At 52.2% G+C, this 27,980-nt stretch overlaps 1 protein-coding gene across 3 annotated transcripts; it reads left to right on the top strand.

Annotated features, from left to right (window-relative positions):
* Positions 1-335: 335 nt before the first annotated feature.
* Positions 336-27,250, top strand: BRPF1 (bromodomain and PHD finger containing 1). Of its 3 annotated transcripts, none has more exons than XM_028719714.2 (14): positions 336-492; positions 4,303-4,912; positions 8,086-9,042; positions 12,499-12,697; positions 13,655-13,789; positions 14,655-14,801; positions 17,329-17,635; positions 20,193-20,498; positions 22,283-22,561; positions 23,293-23,440; positions 24,507-24,643; positions 24,748-24,866; positions 26,024-26,178; positions 26,378-27,250. In XM_028719714.2, the coding sequence occupies exons 2-14, from the start codon at positions 4,317-4,319 to the stop codon at positions 26,559-26,561; spliced, it is 3,669 nt and encodes a 1,222-aa protein (XP_028575547.2). In that variant the 5' UTR covers positions 336-492; positions 4,303-4,316; the 3' UTR covers positions 26,562-27,250. The 3 variants fall into 3 exon arrangements, with proteins under 3 accessions (XP_028575547.2, XP_028575548.2, XP_028575546.2); XM_028719715.2 differs by having other exon boundaries at positions 13,637-13,789; positions 14,655-14,783; XM_028719713.2 differs by having other exon boundaries at positions 13,637-13,789.
* Positions 27,251-27,980: the final 730 nt, after the last annotated feature.

The raw sequence follows: 27,980 nt of genomic DNA, 5'->3' as shown, positions 1-27,980 counted from the left end.
GGGCTCCCCCTCTTCCTCCTCCCGGAGCTGGCCCGGAGAAGGACCCAGGAGTCCTGAGCGGGAGACCCCCTCCACGCTCCCCCCTCTTCACTCTCGACGACAGCACAGCCTTGACATTGGCGCCAGCAGATTCGCCCATGGCCGCCGGCCGGTAAGTCTGACCTTGCAAATTGGAAGAAGACGGTGGGGGGTGGGAAACGTGTGTGGCGAGGCGGGTGGGGGGAAACTGGGGGGGTGGGATCGGCAGGTGCCCCCCACATACACAAACACGAGCCGGGTGGCGAAAGTGCGGTTGCCAAGGAGCGGCTTTACCCAGCGGGGCCTCCCCGCGCAGGAGCTGCTGCTGCCGCCGCCGCCGCCGCCGGAGCCTCCTCCTCCTTCTCCATTGTCCGGGCCGGGCCGGGCTGGGCCCATGGGCCCTGCCGCCACGAGAGCCGCCCAGCAGCCGCCCAGCCGCTGCCGCCGCGGGCGGGGGGCCTGAGGCCGAGCGCGGTGAGAGAGCCTGCGGGCGGGGAAGAGGAGGGGAGCGGGGAGCGGCGAGGGGAAGCCGCCCGGCGGGCGGGCGGGCGCGTTTCTCCCGCGGAAACAGCGAGGAGACGGGGGCTGCTGCTGCTTCTGCGTGGGTCTGTGTGCGCCTTGCAAAGGGGGGAGAAGGCGGCGGGCAAAGCATTGCCGGGCCGCCTGGCATTTCCTCCGATATCCCCCCCCCCCACCGCTCCTGCCCCGCCAACCCACAAGCCGCCTTCTTCTCCTGCCCCACATCCGACCCACACTTTCCCCCCCCACCTCCGATGCGTGCAGGAAGTGCACGCGCGTGGGAATGAGAGATAGAGCGCGCGCTTGACAGCCCCTCTCCCTCCCATTGCAGCAGGTATCCGTGGGGCGGGCCCCCCCCCCAGGGGTGATGGGTTTGCTGTGAGCCGCCCTGAGATCTACGGGCGAAGGGCGGTCTACAAATCCAGCACATCAGAATAATAATAATAATAATAATAATAATAATAATAATAATAATAATAATAATAGGAGCAGCGTTGTTGTCCAGCAATATCTAGGGAGGGCAGCAGCTCTCCCTCTCTTTAGCACCCACTGGGACAATGTGCCCAACAGCAGGGGATGTGGCGTGCGGACTTCTCTGTGCCCCCCTCCCTGCTCTCTCACCACCACCATGAAGAGGGAGAGAGAGAGACCTGACAGCTGCTTTGCCCAGGTTGCCCCCTCCCATGACAGCTGCTGCCCTGCTGTTGGGGGAGGTGGCGTGGGGTTTGCATGAACCACGGGCACCAGACGTGGGAGAGATTGGTGTTTCCGTGCCTGCTCTTTTGCCCTGCCCACCTATGCTGGAAGATGCCACAAAGGTAAAGAAGGACCGGGGAGCGAAAGGTGGGTAGCTTGATGGCCGCCACCCGTTGCCCTCCTGGTACACCGCAGGGTTACTTGGACAAAGGTGGTGGCATACTGGGTTGGCGTCTTTCTCTGCCTTCTCTGCTACCCACTCATTCTCCCGTGATCTCTCTGTGGCAGAGGGTGCCTTGGAGATAGGGAAGGTGGTGTGTGATGGGAGCAGCTTCACGGCCACCTGCTCTCCCTCGTTCTTCTCCCTTAGTTATCGTTCTCCTTATAGCTGCTGGCACAGCGTGGGATGAGAGAGGTAATGTAAGGTCTGCAGTGTGTAAAGCAGGGTCAAGCCTCTCTATCTGCTTTCCTATCCTTTCTGTGCTAATTCTTCTTCCTTGCTCCAAGCAAGGATGAGAAAGGCAATGTGGGAGTTATCAGGGCCAAAAGGTGTGGTGGGCTGATTGACGTCCTTCAGTGTTCTCTTTCAGCCCTTTTCTGTTTATTCCTGGTGCTACAACAAGAACACATGCACACAAACAAACACAGAGTGTACTGCTAAAGGGAAAGAGCAGTTGTTTGTTACTATGTTGCGCATTTTTGTGTTTTTAAATTGTAAATTGTGATCCTCGGATGGAGGGCAGTATAGAAATGTAGTAAACAACAACAGGTGCAAAGAGTGGTTGGAGGCTGCACACACAGGCAAAGCTTGGGATTTTCATTCCTAGTACAGTCTGATTCCTGTTGTAGAAAGGAAGTCAATGCAACCTGGGGTGCCTGACACCTTTCCCATTAATTTTCATTTCCCCTCCAGCTAGGGGACACCATGGCATGACAGAGGCAGTGTGTGAGACAGAGCCTGAGCAAGAAGGGGCAAGTGACAGGCATTCTTTTACTTCCCTTTTTGATGTTGCTATCAGTTGCACAACTGTGGGTAGTATTAAATCGAGGGCCATTCCATGTTGCTAGCCAGACTTTCCTTGTCTTAGTTGTCATTCTCTGCTGCTCCGTAAAGGTAAAGGGACCCCTGACCATTAGGTCCAGTCGTAACCGACTCTGGGGTTGCGGTGCTCATCTCGCTTTATTGGCCGAGGGAGTCGGCGTACAGCTTCCGGGTCATGTGGCCAGCATGACTAAGCCGCTTCTGGCGAACCAGAGCAGCGCACGGAAACGCCGTTTACCTTCCCGCCGGAGTGGTACCTATTTATCTACTTGCACTTTGACGTGCTTTTGAACTGCTAGATTGGCAGGAGCTGGGACAGAGCAACGGGAGCTCACCCCGTCACGGGGATTCGAACCGCCGACCTTCTGATTGGCAAAAGTCCTAGGCTCTGTGGCTTAACCCACAGCGCCACCCGCGTCCCTGCAGCTAGTTTACATTAAAAGCCGGGGCGAACAAAAGCCTTCAGCTGGTGCTGAAAAGGAAGAGCATTCTACATTGTGGTGCTTTGCCATCTACCTCACTTCAGAGTGGGCCTTGGAAGGGAGATATGTTCATGGGGAGAAAAAGGTAGCCCTTTAGATACCTGGCTATCCAGAGCTTTAAAGCTGAGAACCAGAAATGGATTGGAGCTGGTTGAGTTGTTTCAGAACTTCTGATTCATGTTTCATTCTGCCAGTTGCAGTTAACATTCTAAGCCACTGTATTGCATCCCAGCTGAAATTCCAGAGTAGTCTTCAAGGGCAGACCAGTGTGTAACACATTTCAGTAGCCCACATGGGATGTTACCAGAGCCTGGATAACTGTGGCCCAGCTTGTCTCTTATGCAGCTGCGGGGTAGTGGGAAGATACCATGAGTAATTTGGTTAATGCTAATACTCTCAAACTCTTTCCCTTCCCCGCCACTGCCAGACTCCTGCTGCTTTAAAATTTAGTGGTAGCAGCGTGCCTAAAAAGGAACAGAAAATACAAGTGAGAAGGATCCCTGCCTAGAGGGCTTACAGCCTGCCTTGGATGGAGTGGAGAGAGAAGACAGGAACGGATAAAGGGGTAAAAATGGCTTTGAATGTTGCAGGACATCACAGGTGTGAAAGCCACAAAAAACAAAATACGAAGGGAAGGAAACTGGCCCCATGCCTTAGAAATAGAGGTGGACACAACAGAGACTTGCTACATGGTTGTGGCTTATTGGTGCAACCAATTGGTGGTATTTTTGGAGCTGTGTGCCTTGCCTTTGCAGTTTACCACGCCAAGCACTATTAGAAGTCCCCTGCCGACAATGCCATATTAGTTGGCTCTGTGAGGCTGGAATACAGGGAAGTTGGCTGGCAAGAAAGTGAAGAGGTTCAGGAAAAGCTTTGCTGAAAAAGTGGGCTTTGAGGAGTAATTTGTAGGAGGAGTGGAGAACAGCTAGACCAGGGATGAGAACCTCAAGGCTCTCCAAATGGTTGACTGCAGCTCCCAGCAGCTGCAGCCAGCATGGCTGTCTGTCAGGGGATGATGGGAGTTGTAGTCCGGCAACACCGTGAGGGCCACAGGTTTCCTGTCCCTGAGCTAGACAGACAGAAAACCGGAACCTGTTCTGCTCCCTGCACAACCAGCAGAAATTCCTTAGATGGGCAGCATCAGGCAGGGTGAGTAGAATGACATCCCAGGTCCCTAGTGCCCAGATGGCTGCTGCCCACATTTTTCCTTGCGTGATTTAGCAATAACCCGGGAGAAAGAGGACGAAGTGTAATACCTGGTTAGGGAAAAGAAGCAGTACAGTTCTGTGCAAAATTTTGCACAACAGTCTCTGATGTGGTTGTCACGTTCGTGCCCGTCTGCCTCTGGGAATTGGCCTGGTCCCCATGTGCATTTTGTGCTAGATCAGTCTGGGAGTGGAGCAGGTCCTGTTACGACGTGCTAGAAGCCTGTTTGCGAAGCTCCTGGCTCCTCCCGGCACAGTGTTTTGGGTCGTATCTGTTGGTAGGTATCCGGGTGGTGCGCCAGCCCTGACCTCTCCGCTCTTGGTTCCCCCTTCCCTACAGAGCTAGCAGGCGCCATGGGGGTGGACTTTGACGTGAAGACGTTCTGCCACAACCTGCGGGCCACCAAGCCGCCGTACGAGTGCCCGGTGGACACCTGCCGCAAGATCTACAAGAGCTACAGCGGCATCGAGTACCACCTCTACCACTACGACCATGACAACCCCCCACCCCCGCAGAGCACCCCTCTGCGCAAGCACAAGAAGAAGGGCCGGCACGGCCGGGCGGCCAACAAGCAGTCGCCCAGCCCCTCCGAGACCTCGCAGTCGCCGGGCCGAGAGGTCATGACCTACGCCCAGGCCCAGCGCATGGTGGAAGTGGACCTGCACGGCCGCGTGCACCGCATCAGCATCTTCGACAACCTGGACGTGGTGTCCGAGGACGACGAGGCGCCCGAGGAGGTCCCGGAGAACAACAGCAACAAGGAGAACACGGAGACGCCGTCCGTGGCCCCCAAAGCCGGCAAGCATAAGAATAAGGAGAAGCGTAAGGACTCCAACCATCACCACCACAGTGCCTCGGCGGGCAACATGCCCAAGCTCCCAGAGGCCGTGTACCGGGAGCTGGACCAGGACACGCCTGACGCCCCTCCTCGCCCCTCCTCGTATTACAGGTACCACCTGTGGGTTGGGGGCACCCTGTGGAGCTGTGGTTCGGAGGGCTTTGCTGGGTCGTGTTTGGGTTTTGATTGTGTCCTATGTAAGCAACTTAAGAGATTCTTCTTCTTATTATATTATGTGGTATGTTGTTAGCATCCATCTGTCTCGAGAGACAATGGAGTTCGCCTCCTGGGGTGAAGTCAAACCACTGGAGAATAGGGCTGGGCGATAACTGGTTTTTCAGAATCATGATATATTACCAGCTAAACATCGTGATATACCGACATATCACAATGTCTGAAATAAGGATGGAGCTATGTACAGGCATTGTCCGGCTTCACCGTTTCCCCCACATTGTGATTTTTTCATAGCACACACATCATGATTTGCAGTATTTTGTACCAGGTTAAAAAACTATGGAACCGATATCACAATATGGACTTCAAACTTGTTTTGGGCAATGTATCAATATATCACCCAGCCCTGCTGGAGAATCACAGCGCCTGCTGTGGCTGCGGAGAGTGGTAACTCGTAGCTGCTACCTCCCGTGTTGTTTTTGCTATATTAACAGCACTGAAGTGACCTCCCTGGGGCACCAGCCTGGGCAGTGTGTGGGGAGGGCCTGGGCTGCCCAGCCTCACTGATCTGGTCCAAAGGAAAGCAGAGCAGTACGTTTGGCACCAGCGTGGCTGCAGGAGTTGCAGGAAGGAGGTGTACAAGGTGCCATCCAACCGCCTTAGAGACCCCACTCAGGATTTGTGTGGGTTTACTCCATGGGTAGGCAAACTAAGGCCCGGGGGCTGGATCCAGCCCAATTGCCTTCTCTTGTCCAGCCTGCAGACGGTCCGAGAATCAACGTGTTTTTACATGAGTAGAATGTGTCCTTTGATTTAAAATGCATCTCTGGGTTATTTGTGGGGCATAGGAATTCATTCATTCCTCCCCCCTTCAAAATAGAGTCTGGCCCCCCACAAGGTCTGAGGGACAGTGGACCGGCCCCCTGCTGAAAACGTTTGCTGACCCCTGGTTTACTCCTTAGCCTTTTCTACTCCTGATGGTATCCTGCAAGGCAGTGGTGGTTTAGGATCAGAGTTTTCCTTCTCCTAGATGGGCTAGGTGCCCCCTTAAGTGGTATAGTAAAGGTAAAGGGTAAAGGGACCCCTGACCATTAGGTCCAGTCGTGGGCGATTCTGGTGTTGCGGCACTCATCCCCATCACGGAGATTCGAACCGCCGACCTTCTGATCGGCAAGTCCTAGGCTCTGTGGTTTAACCCACAGCGCCACCCGCATCCCTTCTTAAGTGGTATACAATATTATTAATCATACCATCTCCATCCAAGCTGAGGTTCTCAAATGGGGAGGAGAGCACTTTAAGGAGGTGCTGCTGAGCATTTCTCGGGGGGCCTCTGCGCTTCCCTCTTGGAGGGCATCACCTGGCTGCGCCTTGTTGCAGCTTGGAGACCGAGGCAGCCTGTGTCCCTTGGGCAAAGGATGAGTTATTCCCTTCCTAACAGGAGGGGTGGGGTTGCACCTCGGGAGGAGAATCAGGAACAGCAGTATTCCTACCCGGTGGCCACAGAATTCCCTGGCATCAGGGGGCAAGGTAGAAAGAAAGTGCAACTTGCCTGGAGAGACGCCCTAACTCCCCAACACCACCTCCCTACCCCTGACTTTTGAGAGGTACATTATGCTGAAGTTGGAAGACTTTGTCTGATTGCAGTGGTGTTTCGCCCAGTCCGGTTCACTCACCTGTAAGTAGTGCGGCTGCTTGCATGAAAGGATTTTCACAGAGTGACGTGATAGGTTTCTCTCCCCACCCCAGGTCAAAGAAAAAAGGGCTTGGATGGCTGTGACCAGAATTCTCAGCTTAGAGGAAGAGGGATGGCATGCAGAGCTCATGCTGGTACTCAGCTAATTCTGCCAGGAAGAGAGCACTGAAGCAGCCAGTCGTGGCTCAGTCAGTAGAGCATGAGACCCTTAATCTCAGGGTCGTGGGTTCGAAGCCCACATTGAGGAAAAGATTCCTGCCTTGCAAGGGGCTGGCCTAGATGACCCTCGTGGTCCCTTCCAACCCCAGAATTCTCTACGTAAAATGGTGCAGGTGAACAAATGATAAGTGAACCCAAATGGTGGAACAAACTGGCAACACTTAGTATTAGGCTGCCAGTCAAAATCTGTCCTGTTGTGCTCCTTGCTTTCAGGCCTAGGGGTAACAGGTCTCCCTCTGTAGGTCAAAGCAACCAAACCTTAACGCTTTTGAAACAGACTATGTAGCTTCAGAACTGGGCCAGATGCAGGTCAACACCCTAGCTGTCAACCTTCCCTTTTTTTGCGGGAAATTCCCTTATTCCAGCGCCGTTTCCCGCTGCTTCCCGCTACTATCCTGGATTGTTAGATATCCCGTAGACTGTCCCCGGGACAGGTGAGGCTGCTGATCCCTTATTTTCGAGGCTGCTGATCCCTTATTTTCAAATCTGAAAGTTGACAGCTATGGTCAACACACAAGTTGCAGAGTTAGGCAGTGTAGTTATTTCTTGATTTGAGAAAACGGCACATAGCTCAGCGACACATCCCGACAGGACTTGCCCCTACAGAGCAGTTGCCAGGACCGATGGTCGACTTCTTTACCCCATCTAAGTTTCCTCCCTCTGCCAGACCTTTCCCAAGCAGCCTCAAACTACGTCAGGCCTCCTGCAATCTCTGTTCCGCCCTATGCATCGCCCTGTGTGTCCTTGGAGACAACGAGGGAGAGGAGCTCGTTGCAGCAGGAGAGGCAGATTCCTGGGATTCTCCTGCAGCCTCTTGTTCCCTCTGTGCTTCAGCCTCTGAGTCTGAGCTGCTCCCTGTCACAGGCTCTCCTTGCTCACTAAAGCCTGTTGCTTCTTCAGCAGCCAACCATTCCTCCCTCCCATTTTCCCTCGGACCTCAGTGTCCCACTACCAATCCCCAGGCTTGGAGCCTTCCTCCTCTGGGGCTTCCCTTGGGGGTCTCCCAGCTGGTGCCTCCCACCTCTCCTTGTCATCTAGCCAGTCCCTGACCTCTAGCATTTAAAGGGCAGGCCCGGGTGGAAAGATGCAAGTAATAGCCAACAACCCTATAGTCGCTTTTCTCTGTTGTAAAGGCGCTCAGTCGCTCCCGGTCACCGAGCCGTGTGCTTTTGTCCCTTTCCTTCCCCGCTCGCCCCAGATACATTGAGAAGTCGGCCGAGGAGCTGGACGAGGAGGTCGAGTACGACATGGACGAGGAGGATTACATCTGGCTGGACATTATGAACGAGCGCCGGAAGACGGAGGGCGTGAGCCCCATCCCCCAGGAGATCTTTGAGTACCTGATGGACCGGCTGGAGAAGGAGTCCTACTTTGAGAGCCACAACAAGGGGGACCCCAACGCCTTGGTGGACGAGGATGCCGTCTGCTGCATCTGCAACGACGGCGAGTGCCAGAACAGCAACGTCATCCTCTTCTGCGACATGTGCAACCTGGCCGTGCACCAGGAGTGCTACGGCGTCCCCTACATCCCCGAAGGCCAGTGGCTGTGCCGCCGCTGCCTGCAGTCCCCCTCGCGGGCTGTGGACTGCGCCCTGTGCCCCAACAAAGGGGGCGCTTTCAAGCAGACGGACGACGGGCGCTGGGCCCACGTGGTGTGCGCCCTCTGGATCCCGGAGGTGTGCTTCGCCAACACGGTCTTCCTGGAGCCCATCGACAGCATCGAGCACATCCCGCCCGCCCGCTGGAAGCTGACCTGCTACATCTGCAAGCAGCGAGGCTCGGGCGCCTGCATCCAGTGCCACAAAGCCAACTGCTACACCGCCTTCCACGTCACCTGCGCCCAGCAGGCCGGGCTCTACATGAAAATGGAGCCCGTCCGCGAGACGGGGGCCAACGGGACCTCCTTCAGCGTCCGCAAGACGGCCTACTGCGACATCCACACGCCGCCCGGCTCCATGCGGCGCCTGCCCGCCCTCTCGCACAGCGAGGGGGAGGAGGAAGAGGAGGAGGAGGAGGACGGGAAAGGCTGGAGCTCGGAGAAAGTGAAGAAGGCCAAGGCCAAGTCCCGGATTAAGATGAAGAAGGCGAGGAAGATCCTGGCCGAGAAGAGAGCGGCTGCGCCGGTGGTGTCGGTGCCCTGCATTCCTCCCCACAGGTAGGGCGCTCTCTACCCCACCCCACCCCCCAGCCGCTCGTCCCACAACCTTAATAAGATGGAACCAGAAAGCGGCGAGGTTGTTGTCTGGGTTACTTGGGGCTTTGCAGGCCGGTCTGTACGGCCCAGGCAAAAAATAATCCCTGGGTTTTTATTGTTTATTCTTATTTGTGTATTTGCCCTATACTTGTAGATATCAGGGCGGTTGACGGCATAAAAGTACAATATAAAAAAACACAAAATATATAATAAAGTAAGAACAGGAGCAAACCAATCATACCCCACCCATTTAAAGGGGCATCGGGTGTCAATCAGTATTTGGGGCGCCTAATCCAGAGGCCTGCTATGTACAAACTGTCTTGGGCCGCATCCGCTTGAGACAAAACCGTGTTGGGTGCTTGTGAAAGGGCTGCTTTTTTATTTACTACGTTTGCAGTTCATCTATGTTCAAGGTAGCGTTTTAGCCTCAGAATAACGAGTGGGATAATCTCCAGAGAGGCTGGCTTGTCCAAGATCGCTGTGCAAGCTCCACAGCTGATCAGGGGCTTAAACTGGGCTTTTCTGAGACCCTGTATACATTGCTGGACTCCAGCTCCCATTGGCCATGCCAGCTGGTGGGAATTGGAGTCCGGCTTTATCTGGAGGGCCACAGATTCCCCATTCGCTTCTCAAGCTACTGGGCACATGTCTCTGCACGAGGGTGCAAGTTATTTTATTTTTTACCATCATGGGAGTTATGTTCAGTAAGTTTGCACGCGACTGTTCAAGATTTAATTTTAAAAAATAATTTAATATATCTTTTTCTGCTAAAGGAGATGCACTTTGGGAATAAGTGGAGAAGGGCTACTGCTAATGTTGCCATGGACAAACATTTCAGGAGTTAGGGGCTGTGCTTTTTTCTAGGGATACTCAAGGGTACCTTATGTTTCTTTAAAAAAAAAATAACACTGTTTAGGGGTGTGTATTTATTTTATCCATTTTACAAAAATTCATATATCGCTCCGCCGTCATGAAACCCCTGAGCGGATTACTATCAATAAAACAACAATTTAAAAACATTTTAGAAACTGTCCGTAAACAGCACCCTGTTTTTTAAGCGGTAAGGTGGTGCTCCTGTTTCTTCCTTCCTTTTCAACTCCTCTCTCTGTGAGCACAGATGATTGTTTATGGCCAGAGAAACTGTTCACCCAACGGTTTGATGACAAGGTTGGGCAGGGCTCCATTCTGTGTTCCCTTGGAACCCCGCTTTTGAATTTGTCTCCCCTCTGTGGGCAAAACGGCAAGGCAGCAAATTACGCCAGGCTGAACGTTGCTTTCGCTGCGTGGTGAAAAATGCTCTCCTGCTGGACGCCGGTTCTGCGATCCTGTCCGTTGGGAGCAGGAAACAAGCCCGGCAGTGGTGGGTGTTTCCTCCGCTGTGTGTCACCACATCCCCGAGCAACCCTTGTTGCTTTGCTTTGGGTTTCTCAAGAGTAACACGGCCGGCTGTGGCTGTTAACAGAACGCTGGTCTCGATGGACGCTGGTCTGTTTTGCCGACAAGGCAAATCTTTAATTTGTCTCTGCATATTTCTTGAGCACCTTTTTCAGTGTACAAAATGCTTTTAAAAAAATACAGAATTCCATCCCACCGCAGCTAATGAAACCAGCCTTGTAGCAAAGGCAAATTGCCTGCAAATCTGTACCTTAAGGTCCTTGGAGGATAAGGCTGCCAATAGCTACAAGCCTTACTGGCTAGATGCTCCCTTCAGGTTCAGAAGCAACACGCTTCTGAGTCCCAGTTGCACCAGCAGCTAAGAAAGCTGTTGCCCTGATGTTCTGCTCTGCAGGCTTCCCGTAAGAGAGCCAAATGTGGTGTCGTGACTGGGGTGTTTGACCAAGAGCTGGGAGGTAAAGGGACCCCTGACCATTAGGTCCAGTCGTGGCCGACTCTGGGGTTGCAGCGCTCATCTCGCTTTATTGGCCGAGGGAGCCGGCGTACAGCTTCCGGGTCATGTGGCCAGCATGACTAAGCCGCTTCTGGTGAACCAGAGCAGTGCATGGAAACGCCATTTACCTTCCCGCTGGAGTGGTACCTATTTATCTACTTGCACTTTGACGTATTTTCAAACTGCTAGGTTGGCAGGAGCAAGGACCAAGCAATGGGAGCTCACCCCGTTGCAGGGATTCGAACCGCCGACCTTCTGATCGGCAAGCCCTAGGCTCTGTGGTTTAACCCACAGCGCCACCCACGTCCCTAGGAGCTGGGAGACCAGGGTTCAAATCCCTACTTGGCCGTGAAGCCCGCTGGGTGGCCTTGGGCCAAACACAGCCTCTCAGCCTAACTTAACTCGTAGGGTTGATGCGAGGATAAAATGGGGAGGCAGAGAACACCTGTGCCCCCTTGAGCTCTGTGGAGAGGAAAGGTGAGATCTAAATGTCATAATCAATAAATAGAATAACATTACTATTTTCCAGGGCAGGGGCTCCCAGCGGTTCTGTTGCTGCAGCCACCAGCCACTCGTCTTCCTGACTGCAGAGAAGTGCTCTTGTCCCATGCAGGGGCGAAGAGGCAAGTGGCAACTGTGGCTCGGGGTTAAGCAGAGAGACAGTGAATTGGCGGCTTAGGAGAGATTTGAGGCCAGGTCAGATCCAAAAAGTTGTCCACTAAACCTCAGTCATCCCAGGTGCCTCCTGGTGCTTTAGTTGGCGGTGTGATGTTTTCAGGAAAGGAGTTCCACCCCACCAGATTCTTGATTTTTTCACTCTCAGACTTCAGAGGCCAACGATGGGATGCCAAGCAGGCTATTTTAGCCATGGAGAAAGTTGGTGGGTGGATATTGCCCCCTGTTCAGGATCTAACCAGGTGCCACATCCATATCCCAGGCTTGGGCAAACCAATTTTAGCCTCATCCTTCACCTAGCTCAGGGCTGCGGGACCTTTGGCCATCCAGATATTTTGCAGGACTACAACTCCCATCAGCCCCAGCCGTCATAGTTGATGGCGACGGATGATGGGAACTTGTAGTCCAGCAGCGTCAGGAAGGCCAAAGTTTCCCTGCTCGTGACCTGGTTCCTTGGCGGCCCTTCTTCTGGTCTCCTAGAGGTGCACAGATGGACGACTTCTGAAGCAGGGCAGAGTGAAAAGGCCACTGCAGAACTCTCATTCACCAGCAACGTAGCAATAATAACATTAACGCCACATCTCTGACTTTGTGGTTGATGAAAGTGGTGGAAAAGGCTGAGAGCTAGCAACACGGCCGAGGCTGCTCCACGACCTTCCAGTTGCGTAGGAGATTTGAACCCAGGTTTTCTTTCCCCCCCCATCTCCAAACCCCGCTGTCGGTGTGTTCTGCAATACAGTAACGCCGCTTAACTATTTTCCTTAGGCCTGTGGTACAGGCGGAACAGCTGTGCCTCCCTGGCCTTGCCAAACGACCGCTTGACCCTCCCCACTCCGCCCCTTCTCGCCCTGCAGGCTCAGTAAGATCACCAACCGCTTGACCCTCCAGAGGAAGAGCCAGTTCATGCAGAGATTGCACAGCTACTGGACCCTGAAGAGGCAGTCCCGCAATGGAGTGCCCTTGCTGCGCCGGCTCCAAACACACCTGCAGTCCCATAGGAACTGCGAGCCCGGGAGGCCGGCCCCTCCTCCTCCCGTGTCCAAGGCTGAGCAGGTACGTCTTGCCTTGAGGTTGGGGGCCAGGGCGAACGTGTGGGGAGGGGGACGAGTGGGGCGTGACTGCCGGGTGCCTGCAGGGCCAAGAGCAAGGCCTCTGGTGCCTGGCCACCCGCTTGCCATTGTTTGTTGGACTTGAAGGAGCATGGGGTTGTGCGGGAGAAGCTTAGGTTGATTTCGCGGCAAGGCCGGGCAATGCGCTCCCCAGTTTGCATGCAGGAAGGAAGGCCTTGGCTGCCGCGGCAAGACGTGGTGGGTGCGGGGACCTATGGATGTCCTCCGGCCAAGGCCAAAGCCAGCATGAGCTTAACCCATGGGTAAGCAAACTAAGAACTGGGGGCCGGATCCGGCCCAATCGCCTTCTCAATCCGGCCCGCGGACAGTCGAGGAATCAGCGTGTTTTTACATGCGTAGAATATGTCCTTTTATTTAAAATGCATCTCTGGGTTATTTGTGGGGCATAGGAATTCATTCAGTTTTCTCCCCAAAATATAGTCCGGCCCCGCACAAGGTCTGAGGGACAGTGGACCAGCCCCCTGCTGAAAAAGTTTGCTGACCCCTGGCTTAACCCAAAAGGACCAGCTTTGCATGCAAAAAGTCCCAGGCTCACTCGGCGGGCGGGAGGGTGGAAAGCCCTCTTCCATGACCATAGAGTTGCCGCCATTCAGGGTAGACAGTCCATGCAGGGCGCTCTGACTGTGCAAGGCAGCTCTGCGCATCTTCCTTCTGCCAGGAGGGAGAGAGAAGGCACCGGGCCTCCTCTTGCAACCCCGCCAAAGGGGTCTCTGCCCTCGCCGTGCCCCGTTCCGCTCTGGCGTTTGCCACTGCCCCCCTCCCCTCAGCTCCTGGCAGCCACCCTGGGCGGAGCCAGCTGCCGCTCTTCTTTCGAGAGCCGTGGAAACCTGGCAGGGGGCAGGGATGCCCCTACCTCTCATAGACTCTGATGTTCCTGCAGCGAGATAACACAGAGGATAAGAACTGGGCCCTGAAAGAGCAGCTGAAATCCTGGCAGCGCCTCCGCCACGACCTGGAACGAGCGCGCTTGCTGGTGGAGTTAATACGCAAGCGGGAGAAGCTCAAGAGAGAGACGGTAACTGCGGCGGGAAAGGGAGATTGGGGCGTCCTCTCCTGGGGAGGGGAGGGAGGGAGACACGCTTAAGGGAAGCGCTCGACCTCAGTGGCATGATAAGAGGGGAGCACTGGGCTTTCCTAGGAGAGTTACGGGATGAGGTGGTAGATCCTTTCCGGAAGGGGTGGTCTGAGGGGTGTTTGGGGAGGTGTCAAGCTTCCCCAGATAATAATAATAATAATAATAATAATAATAATTTTATTATTTATATGCCGCTCATCTTTCTGGGTTGCTCCAGGCACTCTGGGCAGCTCCCAACGAAATATTAAAAAGGCAACGAAACATCAGCCATTAAAAACTTCCCTGTGCAGATGTGACTTGTTGGCTCTAGTCTGAATTCTGCTCCCCTCTTGTTCGCGCCAAGTTCCCGTTGTCCCCACAGCTCGCTCCCAGGCCGTGTTCTGACATGGCAGGAGCGAAGCAGCACCAGGATTGCCCATGATGCACCTCTGCATTCCCCGGGAGGAGTGGGGGGAGGTAAGGGTGTATTACAGCAGCATATTAGGGGCTTCCACAAGATCCATAATGGCAGGCCAGCTGCCCCAAGGACGGCTCGGTCGCCCCGTAAGTGAAATTCTCTTACAGCGCAGAGTTTCTGGGGGACTCCCAACTTCCGGCAAGCCCCAACCAGCACAGCCAGTGGTCAGGGACTTGGTGGGGTGGGTGGAGAGTTGTAGCACCTGGAGGGCCACCGGTTGCCCCTCTCCCCAGCCCCTCTGCCCTGGTGCTTTCTAACCCCATGCTACTTCAGAGGTCCCCGGCTGAGGCGCAGCGGACTGTCCCGGGGACCTGGGAGCTCAATGGCTCCCCCCGCTCTGTGTTTCAGATCAAAATGCAGCAGGTGGCCCTGGAGATGCAGCTGACCCCTTTCCTCATCCTCCTGCGCCGGACGCTGGAGCAGCTCCAGGAGAAGGACACGGGCAACATCTTCAGCCAGCCGGTCCCGCTGTCTGAGGTAACAGAACTCTACGAAGTAAGAACCCCTCCACCCCCAATTTATACTTTGCTCTGTTCCCATCCAGCCCTGGCGCTGGGCCTGTCCTGTCCTGTGCCCCCAACGACCCCGACCCTTCCTTCGCACGCCCACAGGGTTGGGCCATTGTGTGTGCGAAAGGCACCAGAGGCCCCGCTGGCTGGGCAAGCAGCTCGAATGTACTATGGTCCAAAGCTTCCTGACAGGGTCAGACGCCATTTCCAGGCCTGGCGTCAGTAGATGGCCTCTTTGCGCCTCCGTGCTCTGGGATGGCCCACTGCTGACACCTGCCCTGGGCCCTCTCATATATATATATATATATATATATATTCCAATATAAAAAACATACAAAACAAACACTTATTTATCACCGACATCCTCTTTTTTTTTACTTCCCTCAGCCTTTCTGATGATTCTCCATTCTGTTTACTACTTCCACATTTCTTACTTAATATTGCACAATCTTAATATCTTATTTATCCCTTATTCTTTAACAATATTTCTACCTTACATTTTCACAGAACTTCCTGAAAACCTACAAACGTTAATTGATCATCACATAGTGTTTGCATATACTCTGTAAATTTATTCCAGTCTTCAGTGAATCTCTGGTCACGTCGATTCCGGATCCTTCCTGTTAATTTATCAAGTTCCACGTAATCTGTCAATTTCATTCTCCACTCTTCAATCGTAGGCAATTCCTCTTGTTTCCATTTTTGGGCCAACAATATTCTTGCTGCCATTACTGCATATAAAAACAACTTCCATTTCTTTTTTTTATATATATATAAAAAACCACCCCCGCCCACTCCAGTTGGCCGCCATCTTTGTTTTTGGTAACAAATGAGAAGGTAAATTCTAACGCCACCGTGAGAGGGGTGGGTTGCGGTCACTGTCACCACCAAAAATTGCTTCGGGGATTATCCGTTTTGCAGGGCGAGGAGAGGAGGGAGGCCAATGTGTTGAGTCACCCAGGTCACCAAGATAAAAGCCCCAGGGGTTTCCCGTGAAGGTGCAGGGAAGGGGTTACAGGTTGGCAATTTGACAAGGGCCATCTAAACTCAAGCTGGACTATTCTATTCCTTTTGATTTTGTCTGGGGTTATGTGACTTCTCTCATAGAAAAGGATCTGTTTGCCCTACAGGCTGGTCACCACCAGGGGAAATAATGACACCATTGCCCAGCCAGACCACTTTTAGAGCTACTACACACACTCAAACTGGAGATAGAGGTTCGCAAAGTCCTCGTTCTGGTCATGCAGAAGGCAGTGGACGAGTTCAAGTCTCACTGTTGCTTGTAGGACCAAGTCATGGTTTAGTGTTACATTCCCAACATGGCCAGTCCTTCACACTCTTCTTCTGAAAGCCGTGCTGCTATCTAAGGTCAATGCGTCATTCGTATTAAGGAACTAGAAGATTGGAGTACGCATCTTTGTTGTTTTTAATGTCAATAAATACAGAAAGTAGAAAAGCTATGAAGAAGCCAAACTCAGCTTTCAAGGGATACCTTGTCTTCATCAGAAAGAGGGAACAATTCAGTCCAGGTTTAGATTCTGCTCCTAGGTTGGGCAGTTGGGAAGACAAAAATACACAAAATCAGCACCACTCCATCAAAGTGAATTGTCTACTCGAAAGCCAAAGTGTTTTTTGTTGTTGTTGTTTTTAAAGGTTCATTTTACATTTCCCTTCTGACTGTTGATGAAAAACAAATTGTTTGAATAGATCACTGCAGGCCGGGGCAAATAGCTTACTGAAAATGTCTGGTTATCAGCCCCCTTTTTTTGCGGACGCTCTCTTATTTTATTTTTTTGCTGACCCACTTCTTAGCAGTACAAACTTACCATCAGATTAGTCTTGCTCTATTCCATCCAGTACAGCATAATTATATTAAAACACCCTGTTTTTCTGCCACACAGCTTTGTTATATATGGGAGGAGGATGCAGGAACTGTCTTTGCCTAGGAAGAGGAAGAGGTCTGTCCCCAGCCCTTAGTCAGGGTGGTGCAGGGCCTGGCAAGAGGGGTTTTGGAGAACCTCCTCTGATGCAGAGAGAGAGAGAGAGTTGTGTGTTGAGATTGAGGCCTATTGAGAAAGGAAATTGAGAGGTAATAGGTGGGGTAGCCAGGTATGGCGAGGAAGAGTGCAGGCAGACACTTTTAGGGGACTTGCAGCACATGCAGAGGAGCAGAGGTTGGGAGCAAGGTCCCAAACCTCTACCAGCTTTGGTTTTGCCTCCCCTTGCAAGCCACCCGCCTTTCTGAATGTTCGCTCTTCTTTTTTCGGAAGGTGGGGGTGGGAGAACGCCGTTCACGGGGCCTTGGGGGAGGGTGCCCGACTTTGTGTGCCCGCGCTGAATGGCAGTGCCCCTTTCTCCGTGGGGAAATTGCTCCAGATTGGGCGAGAGGCTTTCGGGACTGCTTCTAACTTTTGTTTCGTCTTCTCTTGGAGCAGGGATTCCCCACCCCGGGGCGGCGATCTCCCCCATCTCTTAGCCGCGCCGCTCTCTCTCTCTCTCTCTGCCCGCTGCAGGTCCCAGACTACCTGGACCACATCAAGAAGCCGATGGACTTCTACACCATGAAGCAGAAGCTGGAGGGCTATCGCTACCTGAACCTGGACGAGTTCGAAGAGGACTTCAACCTGATCGTCAGCAACTGCTTGAAGTACAACGCCAAAGACACCATCTTCTACCGGGCAGCCATCCGCTTGCGGGAGCAAGGGGACGTCGTGCTGCGGCAGGCGCGCCGGCAAGCGGAGAAGATGGGCATCGACTTCGAGACGGGCATGCACTTCCCCATGGCCGCGGACGAGGCGCCTCTGCGAAGCACCGAGAACGGTCAGTATAAGAAACGGCTAATGCCCAGAGATTAGGATGGTGGCTGCCCGGGTAGGGGCAGGAGTTCCAGAGCTGAAACCTGCCCCAGGTTGCCTGGGCGGAAGCTGGCATTCACTCGGGTTGGATCCACTGGGAAGAAAGGGGTGTCTGAAGAGAAAGCCCCTGCCTTCTCTCCCCAGTGAGATTGCATCCGTTGCCGAGATGCCTTTATCGCAAAGCACAAAAAGGGTTTTGTGGGAGGGCTGGAGCTTCTGGTAGTGTTGGCACGTAGAGGGAGGGACCCGGCTGGCACCATCTGAGCTGCTGCGATTTTAGAAAGAGGCAGGCCTCCTGGGGGAAGAAGTGTGGCGAAAGGAGGGGCTGGGCGAGGAGAGCCTCACGGAGGAAGATGGAAGTGGTCCGAGTGTGAGAGGAGCAGGTCACGGGGGTGAATTCGGAAAAGAGGAAGGCTAACTAAAGGAGACTTTTCCAGAGCTGCAGGGGCTAAGAAAGTGGGAGCTTGGGCCAAAACTTCCCCGTTGCAGCAGCCCACCAGCTTTCAAAAATTGCAGTTTGGTATGTTGACAAGTTGCCAGAGGTGGCTTGCAGAATTTCAACTACTAGAATCCCTCTTGGCAAGTTTCCCCTTCCTCTCCCGTGCAGGAAAAGTCCCAAGACAAGAGGTTGCCTAGTGGCATTTGGCTCCCTTCTTTCTTCCTTTTACGGGGCACAAGCATTAAACAATGCTCCAGTGTGTATCTAGGCCAACAAATAAGAAGGTGGGGGGTGGGATTCATTTTCCTCCAGGAAGGAAAACGCCGTGATGTGCTTTCTTTACACAAACCACCCTCCAGCGGTCTATCCTCTCTCCCATCTATCCTCTCACCCAGCAACTTACAATTACCCTGAGCCTCTACGGTTGTTTGTTTGCTACCTTGGCTTTTAGCCAAAAGGACCCTATGTTGCCTTGAATCCTTTTAGCACTGAGCCCTTTGTATTATGGGTTAGACTCAAGAATCTGCCCTCCTCTTTGCTTTGTGACGAAGAGGATGCAAAGATGATGATGATGATAATTTATTTATACCCCACCCATCCGGCTAGGTTTCCCCAGCCACTCTGGGTGGCTCCTACAGATTGAAAATTGAATAAAACATCAAACATTAAAAACTTCCCTAATCAGGGCTGCCTTCAGATGTCTTCTAAAAGTCAGATAGTTGTTTATCTCCTTGACATCTGAGGGCTTATTTAAGAGCTGTTGGTACTGGTCTTGTCCTTCGGTCTTCAACACCCTGTCTGAAAAATCTCTTCGGTCTGCCCCCTAAAGAAAGTATGCAGACAACCGTGTTTTTCATAAATATCTTCATTATTTGTTTGTTTTTAAATTGCAATATTTAAATTATTCATTTTTCCAAGAATTACGGAGCAGTACGTTTCCAGTCCATATCAGTTTCAGCCTTTCCTAACACCCCAGATGTTGTTGGACTACAAGTCCCATCATCCCTGGCCATTGGCCATGCATCCTGGGACTGTTGGGACCTGGAGCCCAAAACATCTGAAAAGCACCGGGCTGAGGAAGGCTGGTTTGCATGTGTTCAGCAATAAATTCCTTCCTTCCCATCTCCATACAGATCTGCATTTTTTTTAAAAAAATCCATATCAACACGTGTACTCCAGATGTAGCTTTGAATGAATGCATTTTCTCACACGCTATTCTAAACATATTTTGTCTCAAAGGGACATCTTTCTACACATATTTTATTTTATTTTATTTTTAAAGCACTTTTATGTGTATCTTAGTACTTTTTCAAGTCGAGAACTGTGCTGCAAAATTCAGAAAAGTGCAAAATCTGAAGGATCTAGTCAGATCTGCACATCGGAGAGGTTAACCACCAAAGTCTGGTATATCTGTTTCTTAGAGCTTCATATGTTCCTTGCTTTTCCACATCATTGAAACTATTGGTGAGGCTTTCACCATGCCTTAAGATATTGCCAGCCAGGAGCCAGATAAGAATTATGTATGGGGCAGTGCTGGGTAGCTACAGTCCACGGCGGCCATCCTTATAGCTAGGCTGTTAACAGTTGGACTCGCTCATGCCAGAGTGCCCCAGACACAGATGGACCAACAAGCTACTTTTCCATGTGCTTGGCTGCTGGAGAGGAGGAAACGGAACAGATCTTATCACCAGAAATCCGGAAACTAAACTTTCAACGAAAGGAGGCGGGGATAGAAGCTACTTGAATTCCCAGGGATGTGAAGTGCACCTAAAACTGCATGCATATGGAATTGTGGAAGGCAACCGCCCCCATCCTGATGCTTTCCTCCTCTCCTTTTAGGGACTGAGATGCTGCATAACAGTGTCAGGCCTGGGGAACCTGTGGTCCTCCGGCTGTTGTCCCATCCCAATTCCCAATATCCCTGACCGCAGGGGCTGATGGGAGTTGTAGTCCCGTAATGCCCAGAGAGCTACAGGTTCCCCCATCCCTGCCTCCTTTCTTTGCCTCCCGGGTTCTTGTCTCTCATTGGTCCATCGGCGGAAGCCTCCTTCTCATCCTGGGCTTTGTTTCCTTGCTGGCGCAGACGAGGAGCGGATGGTGCTGTCCGAGAACCAGAAGCACCTGCCCCTGGAAGACCAGCTGGGCCTGCTGGTGGGACGCCTGGCCGAGGTGAGCGCCGGGAAGCAGAGCGTGGGCCGCTGCCGGCGAGCCAAGATGATCAAGAAGGAGATTACGGCCTTGCGGCGCAAACTGGCACACCAGCGGGAGTCGGGGAGGGATGGGCACGGCCCCCTGACCCGCATCATCCTGCCGGCCCATAACCCCTGCGAGAAGGACACGCAAACCGACAGTGCCGCCGAGGAGAGCAGCAGCCAGGAGACCGGCAAAGGTGGGTGGCGGGGCCTGGGACCGCGTGGAGCAGCCAGGCCCCAGCCAGGGGTTGCTTGTACCACAAGCAGGGTCCTCCACGAGTGGGAGGGGCTTGGCCAGGGGAGCAGTGCAGCACCTCCTCCTGGGGAGGATTCCCAGAAAATATTGCACAGGGGCACTTCAGTTCATGATCCCTCAGGTCTGTGGAAAGGGGCATGGCAAGCAGACCAGGGTTGAGGTTCAAGGTATAACACCTAGGGCTTGGCGATATCTGGTTTTCACCATCATGATACAGTGGTACCTCAGATTACATATGCTTCAGGTTACAGACTCCGCTAACCCAGAAATAGTACCTCGTGTTAAGAACTTTGCTTCAGGATGAGAACAGAAAGTGTGCGGCAGCAGCGGGAGGCCCCATTAGCTAAAGTGGTGCTTCAGGTTAAGAACAGTTTCAGGTTAAGACCGGACCTCCGGAACGAATTAAGTACTTAACCCAAGGTGCCACTGTATTGGGCTTGCCAATCAGAAGGTTGACGGTTTGAATCCTCGCAACGGGCTGAGCTCCCATTGCTCTGTCCCAGCTCCTGTCAACCTGGCAGTTCGAAAGCACACCAGTGCAAGTAGATAAATAGGTATTGCTGTGGCAGGAAGGTAAATGGCGTTTCCGTGCACTGCTCTGGTTTCCATCATGGTTTCCATTGCACCGGAAGCGGTTTAGTCCTGCTGGCCACATGACCCGGAAAGCTGTTTGTGGACAAACACCAGCTCCCTTGGCCTGAAAAGCGAGATGAGCGCTGCAACCCCACAGTTGCCTTTGACTGAACTGTCCATGGGTCCTTTACTTTACATTTAACTTTATTGTGATATATCACCACTAAACATTGTACTATACTGATATATCACAACATCTGCAATAAGGATGGAGCCATGTAGAGGCATTGGCTGGCTTTGCAGTTTCCCCCACATTGTGATTTTTGCATAGCACACACACACCATGATTCATTATTGCCAGGTCAAATAACTATTAAACCGAGATCACAGTATGGTCTTCAAACCAGTTTTGGAAGATATATCGCCCAGCCCTAACAGACATCACGATTCACGGTATATTGCCAGGTCAAAGATGATCAAACCGATATAATGATAGGCTTTGGATCATATATCAGCGTATCACCCAGGCCTAGTAACGTCTTCCTTGGCATCAGCCCTAATAGATTCCCAGTGTTTACCCAGAGGCTCAGAGAGTGGGATCTGCCACTTCCTATTAGCGTTATCCCCTACTCTGGAACTCCTGAGTGAATGAATTTTATTATTTCGGTCACAGACCAGTTCCAGCCCACATACAATATCAAGGAAGTCATAAAACACGATAGGGATGCATTTGAATTTGCAATTAGGTATAACAGGGACAATACAGATATAGCATCAGTTAAAAAATATATAAATTAAAACATTGTCACTAACATATAACCTAAAATTATCATTTAAGGCCTTAATCATGATAGCACAGCTTGTTCCCTAAGTTTTATGGCAATCGCACAGAATTTGGCTACCTTTAACATGATCTCAAGATCCTTGTCCTCTACCAGGGATTTGAGACATTGAAGTTTGGATTCAGAACTCCTGAGATCTGTTCAGCAGCTGCTGTGGGTGACTCCCTTCACAGGAGAGGGGGCCGCTCAGCGTATAAGGGGAGCAATCCCTTCGAATGAACCCGTTCAGCTTCCAAGGACGGGTGGTGGGGATACTGAAGGGAAATGCTCATGTTCATCCTCTGAGCAATGTCACTGCTTGCCCTTCCAGGCCTTGGCCCCAACTCATCCTCCACGCCTGCGCACGAAGTCGGCAGGAGAACGTCGGTGCTTTTCTCCAAGAAGAACCCCAAAACGGCCGGGCCCCCCAAGCGTCCGGGGCGCCCGCCCAAGAACCGCGACAGCCAGCTGGCTCCGGGTCACGGGAACAGCGCCGTGGGACCCCCTCAGCTGCCAATCATGGTGTCCCGGCGGCCGCGCAAGAGGAGCCCGCGGCCCAGCTCCACCTCGGACAGCGACAGCGACAAATCAGCAGATGACGGCCCAATCGGTGAGTGAGGAATGGGTCCAAGTTGAGACGGTGTGTGGACGGTCTTCCTTCCACAACAAGTCCCATGTCATGAGAGAAGATACTTAGATTGGAAGGGAGGTGGGATTTGCTGCAAACTCAGCATATGTGCAAGGAAGGAATTAAATAATGCAAGCCGTTCTTGTTAGCTAGTGCCCTGCAGGTTTAGTTCAGTGCCACATAAAGTGACCACAGTTTAATACGAGAGTATTGCCTGTGTCAGGTTAAGCATCTTGTCCCGGTTAACAAAGTGGTAAAAGTAACGTCAACAGTGAAAAGAGAGGGGCTTGGTCCTCTGGGAAGCCAATGGGGCACAGAGGCTGAAAGTATATTGCTGGGAAGGGCACAGAAAGATGTAAAAAGCATGAGGGGGGAGGAACAGGGTGGGGGACAGAATAGATAAAAAGAAAAGCTTGCAATGCAGTGTTTCCAAACTTGGGTCTCCAGCTGTTTTCGGACTACAGTTCCCATCATCCCTGACCAATGAGCTTGCTATGTAGGGATGATGGGAGTTGTAGTCCAAAAACAGCTGGAGACCCAAGTTTGGGAAACACTGTTGTAATGGACCCATCTGTGCTTGAATCCAGCTTTCACAATTTGTAGTGTAATGGTTGGCCAGGTAGAAAGCCATTGCATTGTCAACTGGAGAATTCAGTTATAGGTATTATATCAGAGCCTGTTGTGATTTGCCCTCCCCTCCCCACCCTCTGCAGATCTGCCAGCCAACGGCTTCAGCAGCGGCAATCAGCCGGTCAAGAAGAGCTTCCTAGTTTATCGCAACGACTACAACCTTCCACGCAGCAGCTCTGAATCTGAGTCCAGCAGCACAACCAGCAGCAGCGCCGCCTCGGACCGTACCAGGTACCAGGAGATCCTTCCCAGTGCATGGAGCTGTGAAGCCGGGCCTCTTTCCCCCCTTAGCCTAGGTGCACAGTGCAGAATAATGGATAGCCCAGGTCAGGCAATTTCCCAGGTGGAAAGTGCGAACTTTGTAAACTGCCCTTCTGGTTTCGAAGGGAATCTTGTCAGACACATGCACCACCCTGCCACAAGGTCTTAGCACAACCGCTTGCTAACATTGATATGTTCTGGATAATGGTGGGCCAAAAGCAGAACTGTGCCACAAGGAAATGGCTGATTTTGCAAAAGTAGTGGCTTAGACCAGGTTCTAGGCACTGTATTGTGAGTCATGGCTGTGGATCAGGCTGCTGTAAATCCAGGCACTGTTCCAGATGAAGCAGTGTACACAACACGCCTTTTAGTGCTGCTTGCGTTGTATGCCTCTATAAAAAGAAATTTACACACATTTCAAGGCTATGAGCGACTAGTAGTCAAGTTACCTGCATGCTGTTTCCAGTATCAGGTTGGCCGCAGCAAGAAACAGGATGTGGGATTAGGTAGGCCTGTGGTCTGCTCCACGAGGGCTTCTCTGACGTATGCCGCAATGAGAGGCTGAGGACATTTTCCTCACTTGCCACGCTTGCCCAAAGTTCTAGTGGCGAGATCAATCCTGGCATCGAACGCAGGAAGTTCCTGCAGTACAGTCGTATCTCGGGTTGAAGTAGCTTCGGGATGAATATTTTTGGGTTGTGCTCCGTGGCGACCTGGATGTAACGGAGTGTGTTACTTCCGGGTTTTGCTGCTCGCGCATGCGCAGACGCTCAAAATGATGTCACGCGCATGCGTGGAAGCGGAGAATCGCAACCCGTGCAGACGCACCGACGCGGGTTGCGTTCGCTTCAGGATGCAAACGGGGCTCCGGAACGGATCCTGTTCGCACCAGAGGTACCACTGTGCATCCTTCTTGGACTTCCCAGGGAACGGGTCTCATTCCATTCCCCCTTCCGCGTTTAATGCGGAGGTACCAATCTCCCAGGCTTCTGCGGAACGTGGAAAGTTAACGCTGCTTCTGCTTCCTCCCATTTAGCACAACTCCTTCCAAACAAGGCAGAGGGAAGCCCTCTTTCTCCCGCGTCAATTTCCCAGAGGACAGCAGCGAAGACACGTCGGGAACAGAAAACGAGTCCTACTCGGTGGGAACCGGCCGAGGGGTGGGCCATGGCAGTGAGTATTTGGGGCAGCGTTTCCTCTGCTTTCCTCTCTGGAGATGGGGCTGGTGAGAAGGACGGCAATTACACCCTTTCCCCTCTCGTTCTGTCTTTGTGCAGTGGTGCGGAAGAGCATCAGCCGATCGGCCGGCTGGCTGTCCGAGGATGAGGACTCGCCTCTGGATGCCCTGGACCTGGTGTGGGCCAAGTGCAGGGGTTACCCCTCTTATCCGGCACTGGTGGGTTTGATGAGCACGCCTAAATTCGCACTAAGGAGGGTTAAGGCCACTGGAAACCTTGGCAGGGGTGATGCCCCTTTTGAAACAATAGTAGAAAATGAGGTTATGAACCAAGTGAAGCTTCAAGGACAGGTCTTGCGAGACAGAAAAGTTTATGCAGAATAGAAAATGCTACTTAGTGTAGAAACCGACAGAAACACAGTATTCAGTTGTTGCTGTTTAATGAACTTTTCTAATTCTTGCGGAGAAAAAATAGGGTAATTTTGTGTGTGTGTGTGAGAGAGAGAAAAAACTCCGACTCCCATCATCCCCAGCCGACATGGCCAATAGTCAAGGGTGATGGGAGTTGTAGTCCAGCAACATCTGGATGAACAAGGGTCCCCCAGTTTCTGCCTTACTACCTTCTGTCAGTGCTTTTTTTTGGGTGGAAAATTGAACTCAAGATTTCAGCCTCCACATCCTTAAACCCTAAGCTGTGCAACCATACAACCAGTCTGTTAGCAAAGATATGGATGGACCACTTGCCTAATCAGTACCTTTTAGCATAAGCCAGGTGTTAACGGAGACATTAAACGGTTGTTGTGTTAGTAATTTATTCTAAACGCAACATTTAAGTTCTAAGATTGCGCACTTCTCTAATCTCTCATCACGTTACTATGCACGACACAGAGCCTTTGAAATGTTTCTTCAACACCCATGAAGGACAGAAACCTGTTTTAAGGGGCAGGAAGAATCGCAGACAGGAAAAGTTTGGGGGAATCCCAATTCTGTGACTGCCAGCAGCATACATGTGCAATTGCGAGCCGTGAACAACTCAGGCTGTTTAACATGTAAAGGCCATATTGGTCCTTAAAGCCTCAATGCTGAATTGCCCAATCTGTTTACTTGTCACATTTCCATCTCCTCCAAGCAGCTCAGGGCAGTCAATTTGCATGCTGTGTGGGTTAGGCTGACATACAGACTTGCACAAGGCCAGCTGGTGAGCTTCACAGTTAAACTGGGGCTTGAACCTGGGAGTTTCCCCACTCCAGCACTCTACATATGAGTGCAGCCTTTCCTTGTCTGGTGTGTGGGTGTGTGTTCACGCTCAATGATTTATCTATTGTAACAACTGTGTAGTTTCCCTTCTCTGATGTCCGATCTTCCCCTGTTGGCAGATCATTGACCCTAAGATGCCACGGGAAGGGATGTTCCACCACGGCGTCCCCATCCCCGTCCCCCCCTTGGAGGTGCTGAAGCTGGGAGAGCAGATGACTCAGGAAGCCCGGGAGCATCTCTACCTGGTCCTCTTCTTCGACAACAAGCGTACCTGGTAAGGGCCTACGACGGAAGTTGGCAGAGATGGGGGGCTGCCATGTCTGGACTGAAACCTGGTGGGTAAAGTTGGGGGTGGAGCTGCCCCATACCGAGAAAGGATGAGGGGGGCGAGACTTGGGAGAACGCGGAAACCCTCTCCTTTCAGGGGAGGAAAGCACCCCTATTGAGTTTGGGTCTCTCCATTTCCTTTGCAGGCAGTGGTTGCCCCGCACCAAACTCGTGCCCCTGGGTGTGAACCAGGACCTGGACAAGGAGAAGATGCTGGAGGGGCGCAAGTCCAACATCCGCAAGTCTGTCCAGATCGCCTACCACCGGGCCATGCAGCACCGCAACAAGGTGCAAGGGGAGCAGAGCAGCGACTCCAGCGAGAGTGACTGAAGTTCACCGGGGCTCCCGCCCAGGCTGCTCGCTCGGTGCAGCTGGACTGTACGGGAGAGGGGAGCGGGGAGCTCCAGCCTCGAGAAGCCCGGGCCCTCGGTGGCCAGGCTGCGGGAGCTTGCGTAGAGCACCCAACGGCCCCTCCAGTGTGCTGAGCACACCCACAGAGCACTGTGCCCTCCGTGTGGGCAAGCCTACCTCTTGTGCCAGCCTGCCGTTCCTTCTTCCATGCCTGGAATTGCCCTGACCAGCTGCGTGAGCGACACCCAGCTGCCTGTATAGCTCCCAAGGACAATACCCCACTGTCTGGGTCCTGAGGTCCCCTGGGCCTGTGTAAAATACTGTACAATAGTGGGAGAATGTAAATTATTTGGGCTGCTCCATAAACACTCACCAACACACAGACCCCGGCCCCTCCTTTCCCTGCATCATAGTACCTGCCCTGATCCATTATCCTTTCCTCGGCCCAGTCCTACCGACACTCTGCAGAGCAGGGCCGCTGTCTTCTCACTCGCACATTTTGATACTATAGCTTTTTGGAACCTGGCTCTGCCTGATCCCACCCCCCCTTGCCCTGTAGGCCCCCGGCTCTTCTTTCTGCTGCAGCCGGGTGGGCATTTGTACTTGTATTTATTTTGGAGGAAGAAGATCTCTATCAATTCTTAGAAAATAAAATGGCTCTTTTGGAACCAACTGTGTCTGTTTTCTCTTTCTTTCTTTCTTTCTTTCTTTCTTTCTTTCTTTCTTTCTTTCTTGTTACCAGAAGAGATGAGGGAAAGTGTTTTGCTTTTTCATGTTCTCCTGCCTTTTCTATACTTTTGTCCATTCTTGGTCTGAAAGCATGGAGTTGTGTAGCTGCAGATTCAACTCTACTGCCAGGGTAAAAACACCACTGCTGCCATTATTTTCTGTTCATTTAGCACTAACAATATGTGCCCAAGTGCTGATGTGATTTTGGTAACCTCATTTGCTTTTTAAAAAGCAACCACCAGAAACAACATATGGATAAGGTACCCTTTTTAACAATCCCTATGTTGCTCTTACCCAGCTCACTCCAGAGGACTCAAAGCAGGCTAAATATGGTTCCCAAGGGGCCTCCCATCCTGGGAGTTCACGGAACCAGGTTTGGTTAGATTCATTCAGCAGCAGAAGTGCATCAGATCATTCTCTGAGCCACATTTTGGGATAGTGATGCTGAAAGTCACTACAGCCTTTAAAAAAATAGCACTTTTTAAAAACCCACTTTATTCTATGGAGAGCCTTCCAATCATCTGAACTAATTCTTGCACACTGTACATTGCGTGCTTTGGGTATTGAATCTCCACATTTCCAGCACTCCCAACAGCAACATAATTTCTCCCTACTTTGTCCCCCATCTCACAACCTGATCTGCATTCTGGTCTGTGGGACCAACAAGCC

This window comes from Podarcis muralis, chromosome 2 (genome assembly GCF_964188315.1).
Source record: "Podarcis muralis chromosome 2, rPodMur119.hap1.1, whole genome shotgun sequence".
NCBI classification, from domain to species: Eukaryota; Metazoa; Chordata; class Lepidosauria; order Squamata; family Lacertidae; genus Podarcis; species Podarcis muralis.
This window is presented reverse-complemented; position numbering and strand designations above follow the sequence as displayed.